At 36.3% G+C, this 20352-nt stretch overlaps 1 protein-coding gene and 1 long non-coding RNA gene across 2 annotated transcripts; both read right to left on the bottom strand.

Moving 5' to 3' along the window:
- Positions 1-955: 955 nt before the first annotated feature.
- On the bottom strand, positions 956-8470 carry LOC126816013 (uncharacterized). Its single transcript, XR_008787753.1, has 10 exons — positions 8263-8470; positions 7586-7614; positions 6542-6562; positions 5723-5743; positions 4677-4814; positions 3874-3955; positions 3283-3429; positions 2456-2521; positions 1976-2074; positions 956-1361 (listed from the first exon to the last, which is right to left on the bottom strand). It is a non-coding gene; the product is annotated as an uncharacterized LOC126816013 (long non-coding RNA).
- A 4444-nt stretch (positions 8471-12914) lies between these two features.
- LOC126814974 (mucin-2) lies at positions 12915-18216 on the bottom strand. Its single transcript, XM_050540464.2, has 4 exons — positions 17961-18216; positions 16714-17083; positions 15440-15765; positions 12915-15238 (listed from the first exon to the last, which is right to left on the bottom strand). Exons 1-4 carry the CDS (start codon positions 18132-18134, stop codon positions 13538-13540), a joined length of 2571 nt encoding a protein of 856 aa, XP_050396421.1. The 5' UTR covers positions 18135-18216; the 3' UTR covers positions 12915-13537.
- Between the last annotated feature and the right edge of the window lie 2136 nt (positions 18217-20352).

Here is a 20352-nt window from a genome sequence, read left to right as displayed (position 1 = left end):
ATTACCATAGAAAATCGATAGGCTCTGTAAACGCTTGTGGTTCCATTTTGCACGGAACATCAACAAATCAAACGAAACATTTCTACCAGTATCCATTGAGAACAAATCCAATCGTTCCAAGTATTTATAAATTACATTGAGAACTATATCCTGCAGTACGTCACAAGCTTTCAAATACAAGAGAACTCCACAGTTTGAAAATAGAAACATTCAGAATTTCTATAGTGTTTCCTTGTGATCCACTGGATAATACTATTTATATGGAGGTCTACCTAATCCTGAATTTATCAATGAACAATCCCTGTAAATCTAAGGTGTGTGAGCGTGGCAAGGAGTGGACGAGCTCATTCGGCGATCGTACGGGTTCATATTAAATAAACATATACAATTTAACCAGTATTCTTCATCATGGAGATATTCGGCAGCTTAAAATGATTCCACAATCTGGCCTTAATCCATGTACAAAGAAAGGAACATCATGTACAAATTAGAATGCCAATCAAATTCTACATCTTCTTTCTATTTTTAATTGTAAGCCAATGAGGAGTAACATTTTGCTATATCTAGATTTGATTCTACACAATTTGTAGGTCTAAATAATTGGCATCTGCATATGAGCTGAATCTGGAAATGGCTGCAGTAAAACACAGGAATGGTTGAACAATTGACATAGCCCATAACATCGTGATCCACTTTCATATTAAAATATGTATTCTTTGACATACCGGATCTTAATTATGATAACCGCCAGGCCAATAGGATCAAATATTCGCATACCCAGGAAGGTTTTGCTGAAAATCATTCATCTAGGGTACTTTATTGCTTATGTGAAATCTCCTGTATGGCATGGTCGGATACCTTCACCATTTTCTTTATTGCGAACCTATAAATCACTTATAATTTATAAGTTTATTCTTTTGCCTTATTTTAGTAAGAGTAAATTAAAACAATAATGTTATTAAAGACAATATTTATTTAAAACGTGTTGACAAATAAATGCAGTATAATATAAGTCATTTATGAAAGAACAACAATGGCAGTATATATTTATTAGGCTTCTATTTATAAGATAATCGTGACTACCTTGCTTTATTTATCGCTATTGTTGAGTAAGGCGACGTTTCAACCGTTGACCTATGTGAATACTTTTACTTGAGGGTTTACATTCCATATCAACAGTCTCATAATTTCAACTTTTGGGGATAAAATGCTTGGAAAGTCACCAAATCTCCATAGTCTTTTTGAAAGGGTTTGTGCATGCGTAGCTCACTTATAATTTAAAGTCTACCGTGGGCTTCTCATTTTTGACAATTCCTTTTCAATATTTGTCTCAATACTTCTTGGTGTTTTCTTGTTAGATTCTGAAAACAGAAAAATAAAACTAGTAAATATGTATAATAAATGTCTTCGTCTTCAGTATGCTACGATGTTACGCACTACATTAAAAAAATGTACTGGAAACATAGACCAGGAGCCCATGTAGCTGAAAAATGTACCAATTTTCCCCTATATGGTATCAATGTATGTATATCTGGTATCATCAGAATGTAAATCTGCCGGGTTTCTGGTGTGGTATTTCACGCCCAAAATGCCATGCCCCCAAACTAGGCTAGATTAGCTCATACGTGTACCAAATGAAAATCGTACAGCAGTGTACCGTACATCTTCAAGTATTACAAAAACACTCTGACAGACATTTCTAGTGGTGGGGTACCCCTGACAGAGCTATGTAATAGCCAGACATTTGTAGTGCTCGAGTATCTCTGACAAGAGTTATCTAATTTTCCAGGCGACAGCTAGGCTAGATTAGCTGAAATCTGTACCACCTGAAACAGCTTTGGAGTTCAGTACCACCACAGGAGTCATGAATGACCACTGCCAGACAGTTTGTGCGGTGGGTTACCCCTAACAAACACGCCCCAAAATGCCACGCCCCCAACTAGGATAGATTAATTTGGAAGGCTTAGCGTCTTACCTCGTTCCCGGAGGTCTTTAATGATATCTTTAGGATCAAATCCATACTGTAATGCTAAACCAACATCTTTCAGCAATCGCTGCTCTAACGCATGTAAAACTTTAAGAAAAAACAAAAACACCTTTTCGTCTAATTGGGAGTTGTTCATCGCTATTAATTTTTCTTGTTAAAACAGTGTTATCCTGTTTCCTATACTACTATCTCCTACTTTAATTTTTAAACAACAAGTCTCACCAGCCCCCCCCCCCCACACACACACACACACACACACACACACGCTCGCTCGCAGCTCCATAATGGAGCACCTGCCTCACACACCCAAATTAACAATGTGACAGCAGAAAAAAAGTTAGAGCACTTTCATGTTTTATAAATTTTGTTATACGTAGCTATGTGCAGTTTATATTTCACATATCTTTATAGCGGCGTGGCGTTTTTCAGATACTGCCTTGCATGTAAATAAACAATAAACTTGCTTACCCTCGTGTCGAAAGCTGTCATATTCTTCTTCGTCTATTTCATGCGAAATATCTCGTGGGACACTTTCTTTAAAGAAAGATTAAACAAGTTTAAATATGATATTTGTAATGACTATACCGTTCAGTGGGGTAGTAGCAAATTGTACACATGAATACTTTATTTAAATTGTCACTCTGCTCGTTTTAGGAGTCATTAGACAATGCGGTATAACTGCACAACAAAACTTAGAACAAACTATACCGGAACATATGCATATACAATCCCAGATAATATACAGACATATAATACAAAGGAATAAAGTGAGAAAAAAAGTTTACGAAAATGTAGTAGGCTACCCAACAGAGGTGTCCACCACAAGCCATGGATGAACCATTACGCAAAATCAGCACAGCTTAGAGATCAATGAATGGGGGGCGGGCAATGAGTTTTTTCCAGTGTTACATGATTCAGTGGTACGGCTGAACCAGGGATCATAGAAAATGAACCCTCAATAAATGACAAAATAATCATATACACACATAATATTTATTACTACTCGCATTATTAGAACATTGAATCTATCCCAATTAAACATAATCCATGACTTTGGGATCAGAAATTCTAGAAAAGGTCATTTCAATTTAACTTAAGAACTGGCATCTTAGTGTTCGTAAAATTAAATATTATATGTGCAGTTGTCACCTCTCTCTACCTTAATCACTATCAACAACTCATTATATTGGTTAGCCTTTTCTGGACAGAAAACAAAACAGAAATGGGAAACGGTCTAACTTTAAGTAAATTGCATAATTGGAATCAAACTATTGCGAACAGAATCTTTGACTTACCAGTTTTAGTAACCTCCTGATTATTTTTGTTTTCGTCTAGGATTCCAATATTCCTTAAAGCATCGAGGATTTTCTGTTGAGTTTTTGAGCCATTACCGTCATTGCTGTCGTCACTTACTGATATGTCTTGAACAACACCCAAATAATCTGCGGTTTTAAAGAATTGTTTTTTAAGTGCTATACAAAACATGTTAATGGCCATAATGGGGATTCCAGCTCAGCTTAATCAAGAGTGCGCTACCAACCTATCCCCTTTGTATCCACCAGTGTTAAATATTAACCACAAAATCAATGTTCCTTTCTAAATTAGTCGCTTTCCAACCCCGATATAGACAAAGTTCTTGGATGTGTGCTTGTCAGTGAAAGGGAAAACCACCATACATAGAAATTCACAAACATTAAAACTCTAATAATTGTGTTTGGTTTCTATCTTTATTTAGTCATGTTCAAAAGATTTTCATTGAATATCATAACACAATACTTAAAACACGTTGGTGCGATCTGAAAATTTCGCTTTGCTCAAAAGTTACAAAGAATATGAACACATACCACACTTTACAATGTTTTTGGCGAGAAAGAAAGTTAATTTACCTCCCACGGAATTCTTTTCTGGTAGACTTTGGGGTTTGCTTTCATCTTCTGTTTTTAATTGTTCCAGGGCTTGAGAAAGTCTCTAAAATATAATGAACATTGTACAAATAAAACTCGTTACATTGATATAATATATCAAAAACGAATATTTGAGCGCAAATATTTACATGGAAACCGGGGTTTTTTAATGGAATTTTTATCATCTAAAGAACATTTTTAAATCCTTATTATTTGTTAATAATGGGGGATATATTTCACCAGTAATACCAATCAAAAGACCAAAGATTCTAACTAAAACGGTCAAGAATTACATGAATCCCTATTTCGTGAGTCTTGGATTTCCTTTCCTTTGTAACGTCCAATACAAGTGTGCTAGATTGAACGACATTTTCGCTATCAAATGTTTCAAGTTTCAACAACCAATCAAATGCCGCGTTATTATGAAATCGAGATTATCCATTGGCCATTGAAACTAAAAGTCACCAAATCCTAAACACCTAAAATTACGCGACTCAAATCCTATTTATTCTGGATATGTTTGCATGTTTTTTTAGAACTCGTGACATCGAGTTTTCATTGCATTAATTTTATCAAAATGTTGACACCATTTTGATTTTAATACATATTATTATATCAAACAATCGGTGAGCAGGTTCTAAAAACGTTTTTCATTCTGAAATTGCCAGATAATCGTATAATTCCGGACCCCTCTCCAACACACACCCATTTTTTGTTTTGTTTTGTTTTTTTGTTGTTGTTGTTCGGGGGGGGGGGGGGTATGTGTAAATTTATGTACAGCTCACCATCAACGTGGCTTGGTCACTGTTTTTCAGCTGTATAATAAGTTTATTAAAGCTATCATCATCTACTGTAGGTTTGCTAGTTGTAGTAGTTGTCCTCGGAATCTTTAAATCAGATTTATGATCATGTACATCTTGAAGCTGAAATATTCAATTTGCCAAAGCCTTATTCACTTACTCCTTGAAATGATTCAAAATTGACTCGCTAACATGAAGATTATTTTGAAACCACAGCGCGTGTAGTTTGACCAAGTTTTAACTTCAAACTTATGTTCGAATTTTGTGTCACGTCACAGCAACTGTTAAAAGTTCGAAGGGTTTTTTCTCCTTTTTCTCTCTTTTTGGCAATTTCTCTTTTTTGTCAATTTCTCCAAGGATATTTAATTGCGAGGCACTCAACTATTTTCCTTGTCATTACGATGTTAGGGCTAACAATATCATGATAAATTAAATGGGGGAGTGGGGGGGGGGGTATTGACATTATACCACTTGAAGGGGTGTTATATCTATGCATCGTGTGACATATTTATTGTATAACATTAGGTGGCAGTGACAGAAGATGTATTTTGCCAGATGACTGTAGCAATTAATCAGTTTTACAAGCATACCATGTTAATTACTGGGTTTAATAGTTTTTAAAACAGGTGAAGACACCGTATCATTAATTCACTTCTTTCAACGCCCAACTTTCTGTTCATCGTTTCAGGGCAACATTGCTCACTAAATACAATATTAAACATGTACAATTACTTCTGTTTGAAATTGATAGTGAAATTATAATTATTTTTAAAACGTTTTGAAACTGAAATTGGTTTAGAGGTAATACAGATTTAAGATATTTTAGGAATTGGTTAAACAGTGACATTGATACTGGTTGGAGCAGATTTTCTTTGGACCCGATTGACCGAATGATATGGACAAATTCATTTATAACATAAAAGATTTACCAACTTATAATATTTTAAAGGTGAATCCTTTATATGAAACATCAGTAGCTAATTGATGTTTTAAAAAGTATACTGAATCAAAAAATCGAAATGTTTACTTACTATGCGTCTTAGCTTCTGAAGCTGAAAAAAAGAAATATCGATCTTTTACGTTCTTAAAGCAAAACCTCTATTTTCACCAAAATAAACGACAGGTAAAATTTAAACCATACAATGTCATGTGTGCTATATCTAATCCATCAGAAAGACACAGAAAATAACAAAGAAAAAAAGTTCCTATTTTAGGTTTTGTTTTATTGATAGCCATATTTACCAAAACATGAGAAATTCTTCAACAGCAATGATAATTTGTCGGGGGTATCATACATGGTCCGCAACAGGACCCTCCGGGGCCAGAGACAAGCAACTGGGCGAGGGGATGGGGCCGCAGGGGTTCCCCCCCCCCCCCAGGCCATTTTCTAAGGTTTTGCAACTGCGGGGACAAGATTTTGAAATTTTGACCTTTTAAATAACCATTCTGAGCTATTTTAAGAAATGAGGTTTAACGTCCACTCGACACGAACTAAGTCATTTCGGGACTACCACATGGTTCAATATTATTTCAATAATTCGCTTGCGCGTAGAGGTCTTTAGCAGTGGGAGGAAACCGGAGGACCCGGAGAAAACCCACGAGGTTGGACAAGCGACAGTACTCCTTGCCACGTACAACCGGCGAATCGAAACCACTCAATGACAGACCTTATTATACAGCGCACACGTGCTAACCATTCGGCCATCCAACCTGTTTATTACAAACAGTATTTTACGAGTACCTAATCTAACCATATCTGGCCTATTTAAATTGTTTACAACAAAAATGACATGAAAGATACCGGAAGTACTTTATTACTTTAAAATTAATTCTCAAGAATTCTTGCTTACCTCAGTTTTTAAATCGTCTGCCTAAAAATAGAAAATAAACACATAATAAGTTTAGAAATCAAACACATATATATTTATTATTCGATTAGTAAGGAAAGGCGTCTTATCGTTCGGGTGGCGTCAAAAACTGCTTGCATACACGTAGAAGAACCCTACATCAGCTATACATCCAATATTTGGGCCCTACGTACAACAAAACGTATAAACTTCATTCTATTGGAACTTAATGTTAAGATCGATAATGAAATTTAATATCACATGATTAGAATTATCAATAGCTAAAGCAGGATGCGGTCATGAGTCAGTTTATAAATAATCACAGATTAAAATCGTGCAAGTGTACGACTCGTAAAATATGAAAATATGCGCCATATTATAAGGTCAAACAATCATCAAGAAATTGGGCATACAATTACCCATCGATAACCTCAAATAGCGCAACAATCGAAAATGTGGTCAATGGTATGGATAACATTGAAAAGGTACATCTATAGATAAAAATCACATATCTTTTGTTTACTGCGTCTATCATCAGATTAAGTACAATGTATAATATTTCATAATTATTGGCAATAACATGGCGTATTTATGGTTTAAATTTCAAAATACCTGATAATTTATTTCAAAATACCTGATAATATATATCAAAATATCTAATAATATATTTCAAAATTTCTGTTATTATATTGTTTCATGGTATGTTTTAAAATACATAGATTCCAAATACATATTTCATGATATGTTTCATGATATTATGTTTCATTTACAATACATGAGATATTTCAAAGTACATGATATATTTCATGATATATTTCAAAATACATGATATTATATTATAATTTATATTTCAACAAAATGCATAAGATGTGTCACGATATTTTTAATAGTCAGTAATAGTATTTGTATTATACACATTGACGCTCTAAAATTCTTTCATAAATGACTTTGATTCTATTTAATTTCGATGTGATTTATAATAAACGGTGCATGATATATTTGATTATTTAAACAAACATCTTCCAAACAATATTATAATTAACTTACATTTCGAGTATGTCGGTTCAAGATTTTATCTGTAAATATACGGTATATAAATTATAGTAAATTAAACAAAAAGGGTTGAGATGTGTTCTTTAGCAACACTGAATTCTAAAAAATAACTTAGGTTGGATGCTATCTTGGCCTCGATGTTTTTAAATAGAAACGAGAAGCGGGTGGAGAAGGATAACATCCTGATATCTTGTTCCTCATGCAAAAGCATGGGGCACCGCGCCCCTGAGATAAGGGGTCAAAGGGTTCAGACTAATAACTGTACATGTAGTTGTGACTTCATGCCTACATATTCAAAACACAAGCTTTGATCTAATACATGTTTGAAATGTGCCGCTTTCTATAGAGCTTGTATCCTTATCCTTAACTCTACTACTATAACCTGAAAAACTCTGGACAGAGTGTCAGCTTCAAGCCAGTAAAGCCTTAATTCTGCAATAAAGCAATAAATGATTATAAGAACAACATTGAAGCCAGGACCAGGTAAGAATCGTATAATGATCACAATATCCATCGATGCTTCATTCAATGTGTTCTGACAAAATTCAAATTTATCAACCCAGTGACAACCCGTAAGCCCGTGTTTATTTAATATGGCACATTAAGTCAATAAACGGTAAAGATATGAACATCTGTAAGGCCTATAGTAAAATTGTGAACTTATGACCTACCTTCATATTCCGATACAGGGATACAGTTTATCAGGGACACCAGACAAACTGTCAGAAAACTTGAAAACCAAATAATGTTCGCCTCCATGTCGAAAAATCAGAAATGATCAATATTGCTCAATACATGTTAGGACGAGATTTCTAGAATATATATATACTAATTACAAGGCGACCCCTCCTTCTCCCTTATCACAGGAAATGACGTTGGAGATTTCCATTGTCAAAATACCTCAATAAAGTATTTGCATTATAAGACGATATTATGTCGAGGTCCTGTTATGTAAATATATTATTAGCCCTACTACAACCATAGAAATCACCATACATTTCACTCGGGCTAATCTAACTGTTTAAATAACAAACATTCGGGATATTTTCGGGGTTATCTAGACGAGTACAAGGTTTTTCTTTGTACCTGATCGGGTCAGGGCAAATAATGGGATGAGATAGACGTGGGCAGGTGAATTAAAGCTATAGAGGGCTCAGCCATATTTCGAATTCTCACGTTTCTCCTATTTGCATGATAATTTTTTATAAATTTCTACTAGGACGTTCTCTTTGGGCGACAACTTTAAAGATTATGGTTTTTTAAACCAAGAACTGACTGCATATACTTCGTAATATTCCCCTTGTTCCCGGGGTGAGGCTCTTAAAAAAACCTAATGCTCCGCCAGTTCGAGAACGATCGTCATGAAATTGAGAAGCAGGGACGTGCCGGCAGGGAGCTTTGGAGGACGGTGTCCTCCCAGGCCCCCATTAAACAATAAGTCCACCCGTATAAGCGGGCCCCCCTGAGAGCTCTAATTTTCACGCGGAATCCCCTCAAAAAATTGAGAGTAAGCACGCGAAAAATCATACATACACAACGATTAGTAAATATATATTATGCTGACGTGCAAAATTTTGCCGACTACAGCTGTTATAGTCAAAATAGCAGCATAAATTTGGAAAATATGATACCTAGATTTCTCCCAGAAATGCTTGCAAAACGCGTTTCCCGTTGTCAAATTTCAAAAATTTTCTGGGGGAGAACCCCCCGAGACCCCCCTACCAGCGTCCCAGCACGCCCCTGTTGAGAAGGGTTGTGCTTTGGAAAATTCGCAATTCCAAGATGGCTGCGTAGACATCATGCTAAGTTCCTAGTTCAAGGGTACGTTCTTAGATATTACACACATGACAAGCTAATAGGCAATCAAGGGTCAAGAAAATTTATATTATCAATTTCATGATTGTGTTTATTATGTTGTATAATAAATCTTTTAATCTACCATACTGGCATACAAACTGCGTTTGCTTGAGTGTGGCGGACAATGACCAGCATAATTATGTCCCTTTTGTCACTATACTGATGGAAATACCCCAGCGACATTTTTAGCTAGGGTCCCCATACAGGCTCAATCTGGTCCTGTAGGCAATAGTGGTCCAATCGGCATTTATTGAAATGCTAAATCTTTGTCACTTGTACGTTATGTTTTACAAATTATGTTAGTTACATAATATAGATCGCAAAAGATACCAGACACCCTCTGTATCCCCATTGTACGCATTCCGTTCTACTCCACTATACCCTGGGTTAATCCATAGGGTTTCAAATTATCTGCCCTCGCCCCGAGTTCACAAAGTATTTTCAGACTTAATGTAAGAATTTACTCAAAATTATTAGCCTTATTTTAACTAAATTATAGCCCTTTAATGTATCAAATACATCAATAAGAAACTATGTGCAAAGTTTTGTTTTTCTGGATCAAAGATAGTTCTCATAAACAGTGATTGAAAGTTGAGTAAATTCTTAACTTGAGTCTGAGACTCCTTTGTGAACTCGGGGCCTGGCCTTGATTGTAGCTATGGTCACAAACCAATCAAAAACAGTTTACAAACCTGTCGTTTCGCCTTCGTTTTTATAAAGGTAGATAACCATATCCATGTCCATTTACTGAATGTTTTATATAAATAATGTATATATTTCTAATTAATTTATATTTAATTGTATTATCAAAATCTGTAGTATGTTTCGTTGATTTCGATTTCAAATATGTATAACATCTTTATGTTTGACGTTTGTTATTATTATTACTATTCGTTCTTTGTCCGAAATGTTTCATTCTGTTATGTTTATTATTATTGAACTTATACTTGGCAATTTGATTCACACTAACTTGTCTACAATATCACGCGGACGTAAAGCTCCGCGAACTAACGAACGAGCGATTCTCAATAAAGCGTATGGTCTTCATTAATATAATATTATATAATTTTTGTTGATAAATACACATTTAGAATAATTTGGACTTCTCTCACATAGGTGAACCCCTAACCTTGTCCGATAAGAGTTACTTCCCTTTGCAAACTGTTTTTTCAATTAATATATGGGATTGTTCGATAAAAATAGCACAATTAAACTAGGGGTTAGTGGAGTAGAACGGAATAAAACCACTGGGGATACAGAGGATGGATACCAGACAGATGTAAGAAATATTTGCAGCCGTTTAACCATTCCAGCCTGCAGACTTGTCAGAATATTTTGTTCGGGATTACTATTATAGAAGTTTTTTGTGCAACTATAATTCTATTATCATTATAACTATAAGAATAACTTACTTTTATCAACTAATCTTATTTGCTTAAAATTTAAAATATAGTGCTTTTCTAAACCAGAATTTAATCAACCTTATACACTGGTACTGGTTCTAATATCACAAGTCCCTATTTATTATTTTTCTGATTTTTTGCTATTTCATTTCCAGATCGTTATTATTTTTGCTTTCATTTTTCAAGAAATTATAGTACATGGTACGTCATATTCCTGAAGCAATGGCGCGCATTCCTCTCTGGCCATTGCTGGATTGACTTATGATATTTGACCTGTTGAGGGAGTGTGTCTATTCTTCCCGTTCAATCAAATCTATCCCAAGTACAGCAACATGACAACCCTTCGTTTAATCTGGGGGTCTTCCCTAAAACTTTGGACAGTGATTTAAAGTATTAAATTTTATGGTATTAAAAACGGTGAAAGTATATTGTTCGTCTCCAAACAGTATTGTTTACATTGTAAGCGTTGATAGCCTCGTTTGTCACGCAATTAGTTTTTCAGCAATATTCTGCTATGCACCGGTTAATCGTGCGTAAATGTGTCATGACGTAACGTTTATGTAAACAATGTTGAGCTCTGTTTAAACCCGAATGACATTGTTACGCAGTTAGGCATTGGTTGTTAATCGGACTATTGACCAGTCATAATTTGGAACAGAAATTTGCTTTCTTTACGGCAGTGCTTGAGTGGGATTAGGTCTAATCAAACGAAACACAGCGAGGAGTATGATGGTACGTGTGTATAAAGGTTTTACAGTCTGTCGTATATCATATGGTGTGTCGTAAACAAATAAAACACGTCCATCAAGTCATGAATGAGTTATTAAAGGACGAAATACTTGGCCACACCTGCGACATTGATTTGAAAAAATACTGAATTGCCAACCCTAAACCATTATGTAAAAATGCATTAACTAGATAAATTTGAAAAACTTAAAATACTGTTTATAAAATATTTTAACTCATTTAAACTTTCGGTTTTTGAACAGACCGTTTCTCTCTTTAAGCAGGAGATTTTCCAGCGTGGTTCCCCCTTGTCAGTGGTGCGGGACGGAGGGCCTGGCAAGGGGTAGCGTATAGTCGTTCGGATGGGACGAAAAACCGAGTCCGCGTTAACACATTGGCGTGCACGTGAAAGAATCCTTGGCAGTTGGAATTCGATATAAGAATAGGCCATTGCGCCGCTGTCTGCGAAAAATAACCCTCATAGCACACTGTATGGCGTATGCAGTCGGAGCAGAACAGTAGGAATTTAAACCCCATTTTAATTAAAGCAGGAGCGTAAGAAGCGTAAGAATGTTTACGACATGTTTAGACTGTTTGATGCTTTAATAGGCTACTTAGGAAGTATAGAGCTTTAATGTTTCTTATAGTCCAACAGTCTATTTTTAAAATCTCCTTGGGGAGGTCCCCGGACTGGCTACTTTGGCGCTCACAATTAAGGGGACTTCGTTGAGGTTCGTAAGTCCGTTCGTTTGACATTTTGTTCTCTGGTCGCATAAACTAGTGATTAGGCGACGGACGGTATCTGGTCAGATTTTATCACGAAGATCGGTGCCTGACTGAACACTGTCAGAAAGCATTTCCCGCAGTCTATTTTTCAAAATATTTTGTGGACGGTCTCCCATTTGGCGCTCGTGATTGGGCTTTGTCGCGGTTCGCAAGTCCGTTAGTTTGACACTTTACCTCAACGATCAGTGCATGAAATACTGCCAAGCTGCATTTCCGGCAGCCTGTTTTTCAAAATTGTCTGGAGGAAACCTCCCTACCTTTAGTTGAAGCTCGTTCCTTTGCCCCCTTAACCTTGGACTTTGTCACAGCTTTGCCCCTCCAACCACCGACGACTGGCGCCGCCACTGCATGGGGACAATGAAGTAATGGAAACTATGATAATCGGGCCGTTGAAATCCAAATATTTTAATGGCCACATAAAATTTTAAATACACAGCTTGCTTCATGCTCGGAATCTGGTATTGACGACTATTTCATTTATATGCCCACTTATTTATTCCTTCTTGCAAATAAGAACTCCTTATTAAATTTTACGTATTTAGGGTATTTCATTTAATTTATATTCATTAGTCTCTTAAAATTCCAGTAAATACTGCTTTATTAAACATACATTATGCAAGAGCTAAATCTGCCTATTGCAGGTCTTTCTTTAGGCCTGAAATGTTATCTAAATCATTAATTGGACATTAATTAACTTATCCAGACCATAATCAATTCTTGATGTTATCGCTAGCCTGTGGTATTTATTGGATTAGGTTCCAATTTGCTGTTCGACTTCCATTCAGAATTTAATCATGAAATGAATAATCGAGACTATGTTTGTTATCCTACCGACTTTAGTAATGATGATCGAGGATAGGGGGAAATTCAATCGTTAAAATCTCGGTCCATAGTGGATCAATTTGACTGAAATTTTCAGCAAATTCCCTTTACAGTATCTAGTTTTTAACTATTAAAGTGAGAACTGCCAGCTCTTTATCTAATCTCCCATAATGTATCTTTAAATATATCACTGCAATAACTTCAGCATATTTCTAACCTTTGCCACTACGGTAAAAGTCTACGTGTAACCAGAACGGTATTTATACATTTCACAATTATAGCCCGTGTATTCCTGGGTAGTTCGACAACAGCAAAACCTTCTATATAAGAAAATTTACTGTTATAACTGATTTTACATTGCTTTAACCGCACAGTCCATAGCACATTTTGTTTGGTGTTGAGGGATTGTTGGTTGTCGTGCAACACAAGACATTCCTGAACCATCAGGTACGCAATTACGTCTGCAGGGCCATTCAATTTCTGCGACACCTATATATTCACACGTGGACGTAGGATCTATAAATGGTCCGAATCCTCCCATAACTCCCATGCCCCCCATACCACCCATGCCCATTAGTGCAAACGGGTCCATCTGGTTAAAGTTTACGGGCTCACTGTGCATAGGGTGAGCTGCATGTACACCACCAGGTAATCTTGGTTGATTAATATTAGGATTAACGCGAGGTGTAGCACGTTGGACCCCTTGCGCACCGTGTGCATGTTGAGTGCCGGAACCAAAAATAGTGTCCAGTAATTGAGCTTCCGAAACAGGTTTGTTTTGTTGTTTTGTCGTAGGGGCTGTGGGTGCTTGCATGGCAACAACTTTTGCAGTTTGGTTTTTTACATGCATTAACTCTAGACGTAGTTTTTCAATTTGTAATTGCTGTTCCAGAAGCTGTTGGTTTTGTGTTAGTTCTGTAAGAACAAGTGGTGAAGTTTTTTCAATCTCAGCAGCCCGTTCTTCGTTCAAGGTTTTTACTGCTTTGTTGATTACCATTCTGTACACTTTCAGTTTCTCTGCCAGAGATACAGTGGGGACTTGCTTGGAAAGTATGACATTTGCAATTTTCAACTTCTGTAGAATTTCTGTTCTTTGAGCGTCATTTAGTGTTTCAAGAGTTAAAGGTTCTTTTTTAGCCACAACAGGCAATGCAAGGGCTTTGTTAATAACTGCGGTAGGCAGTGGAACTTCTTTTACTGGTGCTGCTGTTTGTGCAACTACAGGTTGTGGTGTTTGTGCAACTACGGACTGTGCTTGTTGTGCTGGCATTGTTGGAGCACTTGGGACAATTTGTGCGGTTGGCACCCCTGCTGCAGGTTGTGACTGAGCCATAAGCATTTGAGCCATCATGGCCATTGGAGAAAACCCACTAGCACCACCATTCCCCAATTCATTAGCTTGGCCCATCTCAAGCATTGGACTTGCGAAGGAAGACATGTCAAACATTGGTTGTTCACCCGCCGCTTGAGATGCGGCCTCTGGATTCAAACCATAAAGTGGGCTGGTTGGGTTGCCATTCATGATTTCAGGTGGATATGGGTTATAATATGTGCTAGACTGGGGCTGGTAGTTTGATACAGGATTCGGAAACACAGAAGGATACGCATTTTGGCGTGCTAGGTTTGAAGGATATTGGTTACCTAAATTCAACGCTTGTGGCTGATCGGGTACTGCCATTGGCTGAACTTGTGGTTGTTGCGCGTTGCTAGGAAACAGCACATTCTTTAAAAATGATTCAGCATGTGAGGGAGCTGGGGTTGTAGTTGTTGGTTCAAATAATTTAACTTTCTCCAGTATATTCATAAGTGTTCCGGGCGTGTGTGGCACATTTCCGTGATATCTTCGAGTAACTGAAAGGAATGCTTGAACAAATTCTTTGAGCTTCTGTGGATCATCTGGTGCTGGTCCCATAGTACTAATGACGGGAGCAGGAGTCGTGGCTGCTGGTGTAGTTTGGGTTGTTTTCTTGCTGCTCATCTCTTCCATTTCTATTCTTAATCTTGCTAACTCTTCTAGCTGTGCTCTTTGTGCCTCTAGAAGTTCATGGATATGCTACAATAAAAAAAATAGCCTTACGGTCTTAAAGGGAACAGACAGACTATCACTTGTTTTAATATCTATTTATCTCATTAATTAAAATTTTGCTTTATTAAATTATGATTCAACATTCGGAGAAGAAAACTAAGTGCCTTCTCAAATTGAATACTGTAAACATTACCGGAATATGAACTATGTTGATGAAAATAATCTTACCGAGTGTTGGTTGTTGGTTTGAGTCGTGGCAACCATTTGACTTGATTGGGTCGCGGCTTCCGAAGGTTGCACTATGTTGACAACAGGTGCGGGGGGTAGAGTAGTTAGTTGTAACGTTGTGGTGGGAGATGGAGTAGTGGTAGGAGATAGGGTGGTGGTGGTAGGAGTGACAGTAGCGGTAGGGGCTGCAGTAGTGGTAGGGGCTGATGTGGTGGCAGCGGTGGCAACTGCATCAATCTTAACATCTGCACAGTTTATATATTTTTCTTGGATTCCACAACCAAAGCAACATTTTCTTGGATTTGTATTACAACCCCACATGCTATCTGAAAAGCATATATGTATTGTCTTTTAGGTTACAGAAAAACAAACTTACATAGAACTGTAAATAGATTCGCCACTTCTACTAAAATCAAAGGATGAATTTTTGTTTGTTTTGACTTGCTGACAAATTCAATTTATTTCATTAATAAGATCAGTACTATGATAGTAATATTAGTGACGAAACTAGATGCAACTCAGATTTCAAACCCATCACTTGTGATGAATTGTTCTTTTAGTATCTTCCGCATCTTGTGACCAACCGTCACCAATTTTGAAGAAACCGAACCTGGATAGTAAAATTCTTTCTTTCTAGAATAGTATAAATGGAGCTTATAAACATCAATTTGTGTGTGTCAGGCCTGTTGCACGTTTACAATGACTAGCTGCTTCTGAATGTGGACAGAAAATAATCAGTAGTGCTGATGCTCTTGGATCTCAGCACGGCATCTAACACGATGGACAAATCAATGCTGCTAGATCGTTTGGAAGGAAATATTTGCTATGTTTATTCATTTTTTAACTTTGTTTTAATGATAAATTTATTCCATGTTTAAGCTTTCTAGCGCGCCCAAGAGTATTCATTGGTTGGATTTTGTTGTGCTGTATAAATGAATAAATTATTGTTTAAGTCAATGCGATCGAAATTGTCGGTAAGTTAGGTGATCTGGGCAAACAATGTAATTCAATGCGACCGAAATTGTCGGAAGGTTTGGTTTTTCAATGCGATAGAATTATCGAAAGGTTAGGTAATCTGGGCTGACAATGTGATTCAATGCAACCTAACTTTTTTTCTGGCCATGCCTTGTCACTTTCCCTGATTAACTCTTCGTTACATTCAAACGGGTAATACTGGGTGGGAAATAAAACAGTACCAACTATGCCAAACATATCCACCATCATTACACTTTATAATTCGGTTACGAGCTACTCAAAATGCTTCCATATCTTACCTGTTACATATTTCCATTGTATAACACATCGATCACAGGTTATGTTACTCGGTAATACAAGCTGAAACGTTTTTTTCGTAAAACGACTTGACGGGACGTTTATTCGTGAAGTTCCATTGGCAAGTGTTAACACGTGTTGATTTAAACAGTCTTCGGTAGCTTCAAAAACACCTACCAATTTACATAGTCGAAATACGTAGAAACCTCTTCGACCAATTGTCACATCCACGGTAAAATCCACAGTTTCACCTTGCGTGTATGTTCTACTGATGGTTCTTGTGGCATATTTTCCACCATCTTCGTTTGGTTTTGGTGAACGGTTATAATGATCTCCACATATTCCACATTTGTCTTCATTGGCCTTCAAGGTCTAAATAAAACACACAAACAAGACTTCTTGCATTCAGGTTATACACATTTATAATATATGATGTGATCCATGAATACATAGAATGATTAAAATTCTGAGATCTCAACTTCAAAGTTTTAATAGTGTCGATCATATCCGTACACAAGTTGAGGAGCTTCAGCAACATTTTTAGTTCCCTTGTAACATTTAAAGGCCCAAAGGTGGCAGGGGTCTGGGGACATATTCATCTCTTGCAGGGAAACAAAATTGAGATCTGGCAGTTTATTAGACATTAAAGGGCGCCCGGTTCTATTTTTTTAACCTTGAAATAGACAAATATGGTTCTAAAAACACATAATAATGTAATATGAATTTATGTAAAGTGATTCATTTTCATTTTTTGAAAAAAAAATATTGTAATTTCTTATTAATTATGTTCGGTGAAATACATGAACATGTCAAATTGAACGGCAGTGGTTTACGCCTGCTTAGTGCATTCTACACTTTTTTAAAATTATTATTTTGTCGTTTGTGAATCAGCCTTTACTAATTAATTCCACATTGTGTTGTATATGTTTTTTTTGTTCATTACAAAATGGCACCCGAAACCATAGGGTACACAACTCGTGTACTGATTATATGTTAATTGTGTCTTAAATGTTGGATATTAGGAACCTATAGTTTCACGGCAAGATAATATCACCAATATTGATTGAAATTGGTCAATATTGAATTCTAATTCTAATTTCGAAAATTATGGAAAATATTGAGTTAGAGACTTGGCTCCTTTAAATCATCTTACATCCTAGTATAATATGTACATGTACATGACGTATGATTCTAGAATTTTTTTTTATTTAAATTAAATTAAAGTTTAAAAAATTAAATAAAAACTTACGCTGATGCCACCACAATTCAACCCGTTGTCCTTTGTATTTCTAGGTGTGTTAAATCCATACCGCCACATAGCCGACCTAGACGGGGGTTCAATAAGTTTTGATTGTCCCTGGACATTTTCCACTAACAATAGATGGATCACGAAATAAATTAAGAATGACAATGGTACTTCCATGCCTTCAACAAGAACGTTTGTAAAGTAATATTAAAGACAAGTTACTGTTTGGCGGAGGTAGTAGATATGATATATGAGTCAATTAATTCGACATAGTTGTCTCCTCTTAGGGATGTTTTACACGGTTATGACATAAACCGTTCTGCTTGTTCTATTTCTTTATGTCAAAAAGTCAACAGTACGTCAACATCTTAATTTATGAAAAAGGATTTTCTACGTCGGAAGATCCACCTATGCTTCAGTTTAAAGTGGTAAACCATTAAATTGTGTGACAGTTCATTCCTGTACATTCGAGCGAAATTTTCAGGTCAATTGTTTTTGCAAAGCATTGAAACTCATTGCTTAATAATAACTCTATATTACAAAATTATGACATTAAAAAATATATTCCCATACTGTTAGTTTTGTGGATAACTTGTATACGTGTTTCTGGCATAAAGATCTATTCATAAGTTGTCATGTACAACATGGGCCTCGGGCTATTTGTTGACAAGGAAAAACAAGGATAGTAATTATTCTTGGCTTTGTTTATAAAGGAAGTTTGGACGAGGCTTTTTCTTCTGAATTTCATTCTTGAGATTATCTGTTAAAGTAGCAGACATTAGTTAGTGCATATTGACGTTCATATAGAAACAATTCTCCGAGATTCCAGACAGTTGATAACTAAGTTCGTTTGCTGCGTTGTTGTACAATCAGTTACACTACTCTTTGTTTCTTAATCATTATATTTATCTAATTCGTTACCGTAGTTAAACGGGCTAGATATCATCACAAAATTATCTTCAAGATCAATTTCGTGCTACAGGGTCGGCTGAATTTGCATATTAAGAACATAAACTTTATTTACGGTGTTTTAAAATTCCAGCAGTTATGCTGATGCGATATTTTAATTACAGTTTCACTCGGATTAATTAATAGTCTGTGTCAGCTGCTGACTGCATTGCCCTGTGGTTGCATTATAAACCTTGTTCATTCTCTGAAATGTCTGAAGATTGATGCACTTAGGATCTACTAATATTTTTTTGGGGTGCGCTTAACCGCTTCGCTGTCGTAATTCAGTGAAATCAGACCCTATATTATTTGATATATCTTCACTATAAGGAACGCCCCTGAGGATTAAGTATGCAGGTGTGTATATATGTATACCTTAATGCTATAAACACTGTTTACAATATTATCCTTTTCTTGCCTTCTTGTGGTTCGGCAATGGATCACTAATCATGTGGTGCTGGCTGAGGGAGTTATTCGGGATTTCCAGCCTGGTTTCCACTTCTCAGGAACAGCGTCTAATCTTTCTTGCATTTAAAAGAACCTTTGACAATTGGAATTCCATTACGAATGGGCGGATAAGCGACTGTCTGGGCAAATAATGGTGTTCTACCATTCGAACTAAATCACTACTCGACTATTCGGCGAATATCAAGCAAGAATTCGAAAAGTATTCGAATAGTTGCTATAAAAATACAAGAATATACAACTTAAAATGAATGCGTATTATTTCCCAACTATGATACCATAACCACATACAATTTCAGACATCTTAAAGATGCATTCCCGCGTACAAACCGTATGATTTGATAATATCTTTGGACTAAAAACATATTTAAACTAATTTATCTATGATGTATTTGCTTCAAATCTTTCTCAAAACATTTTGATCGCAAGAAATTACCCCAATCCAAAAAGAAAACCCATTTTACGCAGACTTGTTTGTCACTTGACTTGAATGGGCGATGGTCCTTTGTAACTTGTTTTTGTCGTTACTCGCTGTCTATTTACCATAATTTCTTGGATTATCCTCTCTCAACTTCTTTTCCTGGTGTTTAATCGCAGGACCGTTTGCCAGTTAGCAATATCCTTACATGTTTGTCCTATGTGCACCCCCGTGGATGTTTTCAGGGAATCAAATATTTTCTAAGATTGGTTGTCTCTACTTTCCATAATATATATTAATATATGATTGGGTGTCTCTACTTTCCATAATATATATTAATATATATAAATATTTCTGAGGGAATGCATTTTTAAAGAAATCTTAATTACAAAGTGTAATATTAGTACTGTTCCTGGTTTAGGCGGTTTCTTTTTTCTGGCACAATTAAACCTGTCGATGACAACGCTCCCTCAGATGACCGTTGGCGGCTGGTGGTATCCCCATGGTCCCCAGATAATACGTGTAAGCTAGTTCTTATACTCGTTTTCTAGCGCTGATGATGGG

This window comes from Patella vulgata, chromosome 3, assembly GCF_932274485.2.
Source record: "Patella vulgata chromosome 3, xgPatVulg1.2, whole genome shotgun sequence".
Classification (NCBI taxonomy): domain Eukaryota; kingdom Metazoa; phylum Mollusca; class Gastropoda; family Patellidae; genus Patella; species Patella vulgata.
Note: the sequence above shows the minus strand (reverse complement) of the source record. Positions and strands in the feature narration are given on the sequence as shown.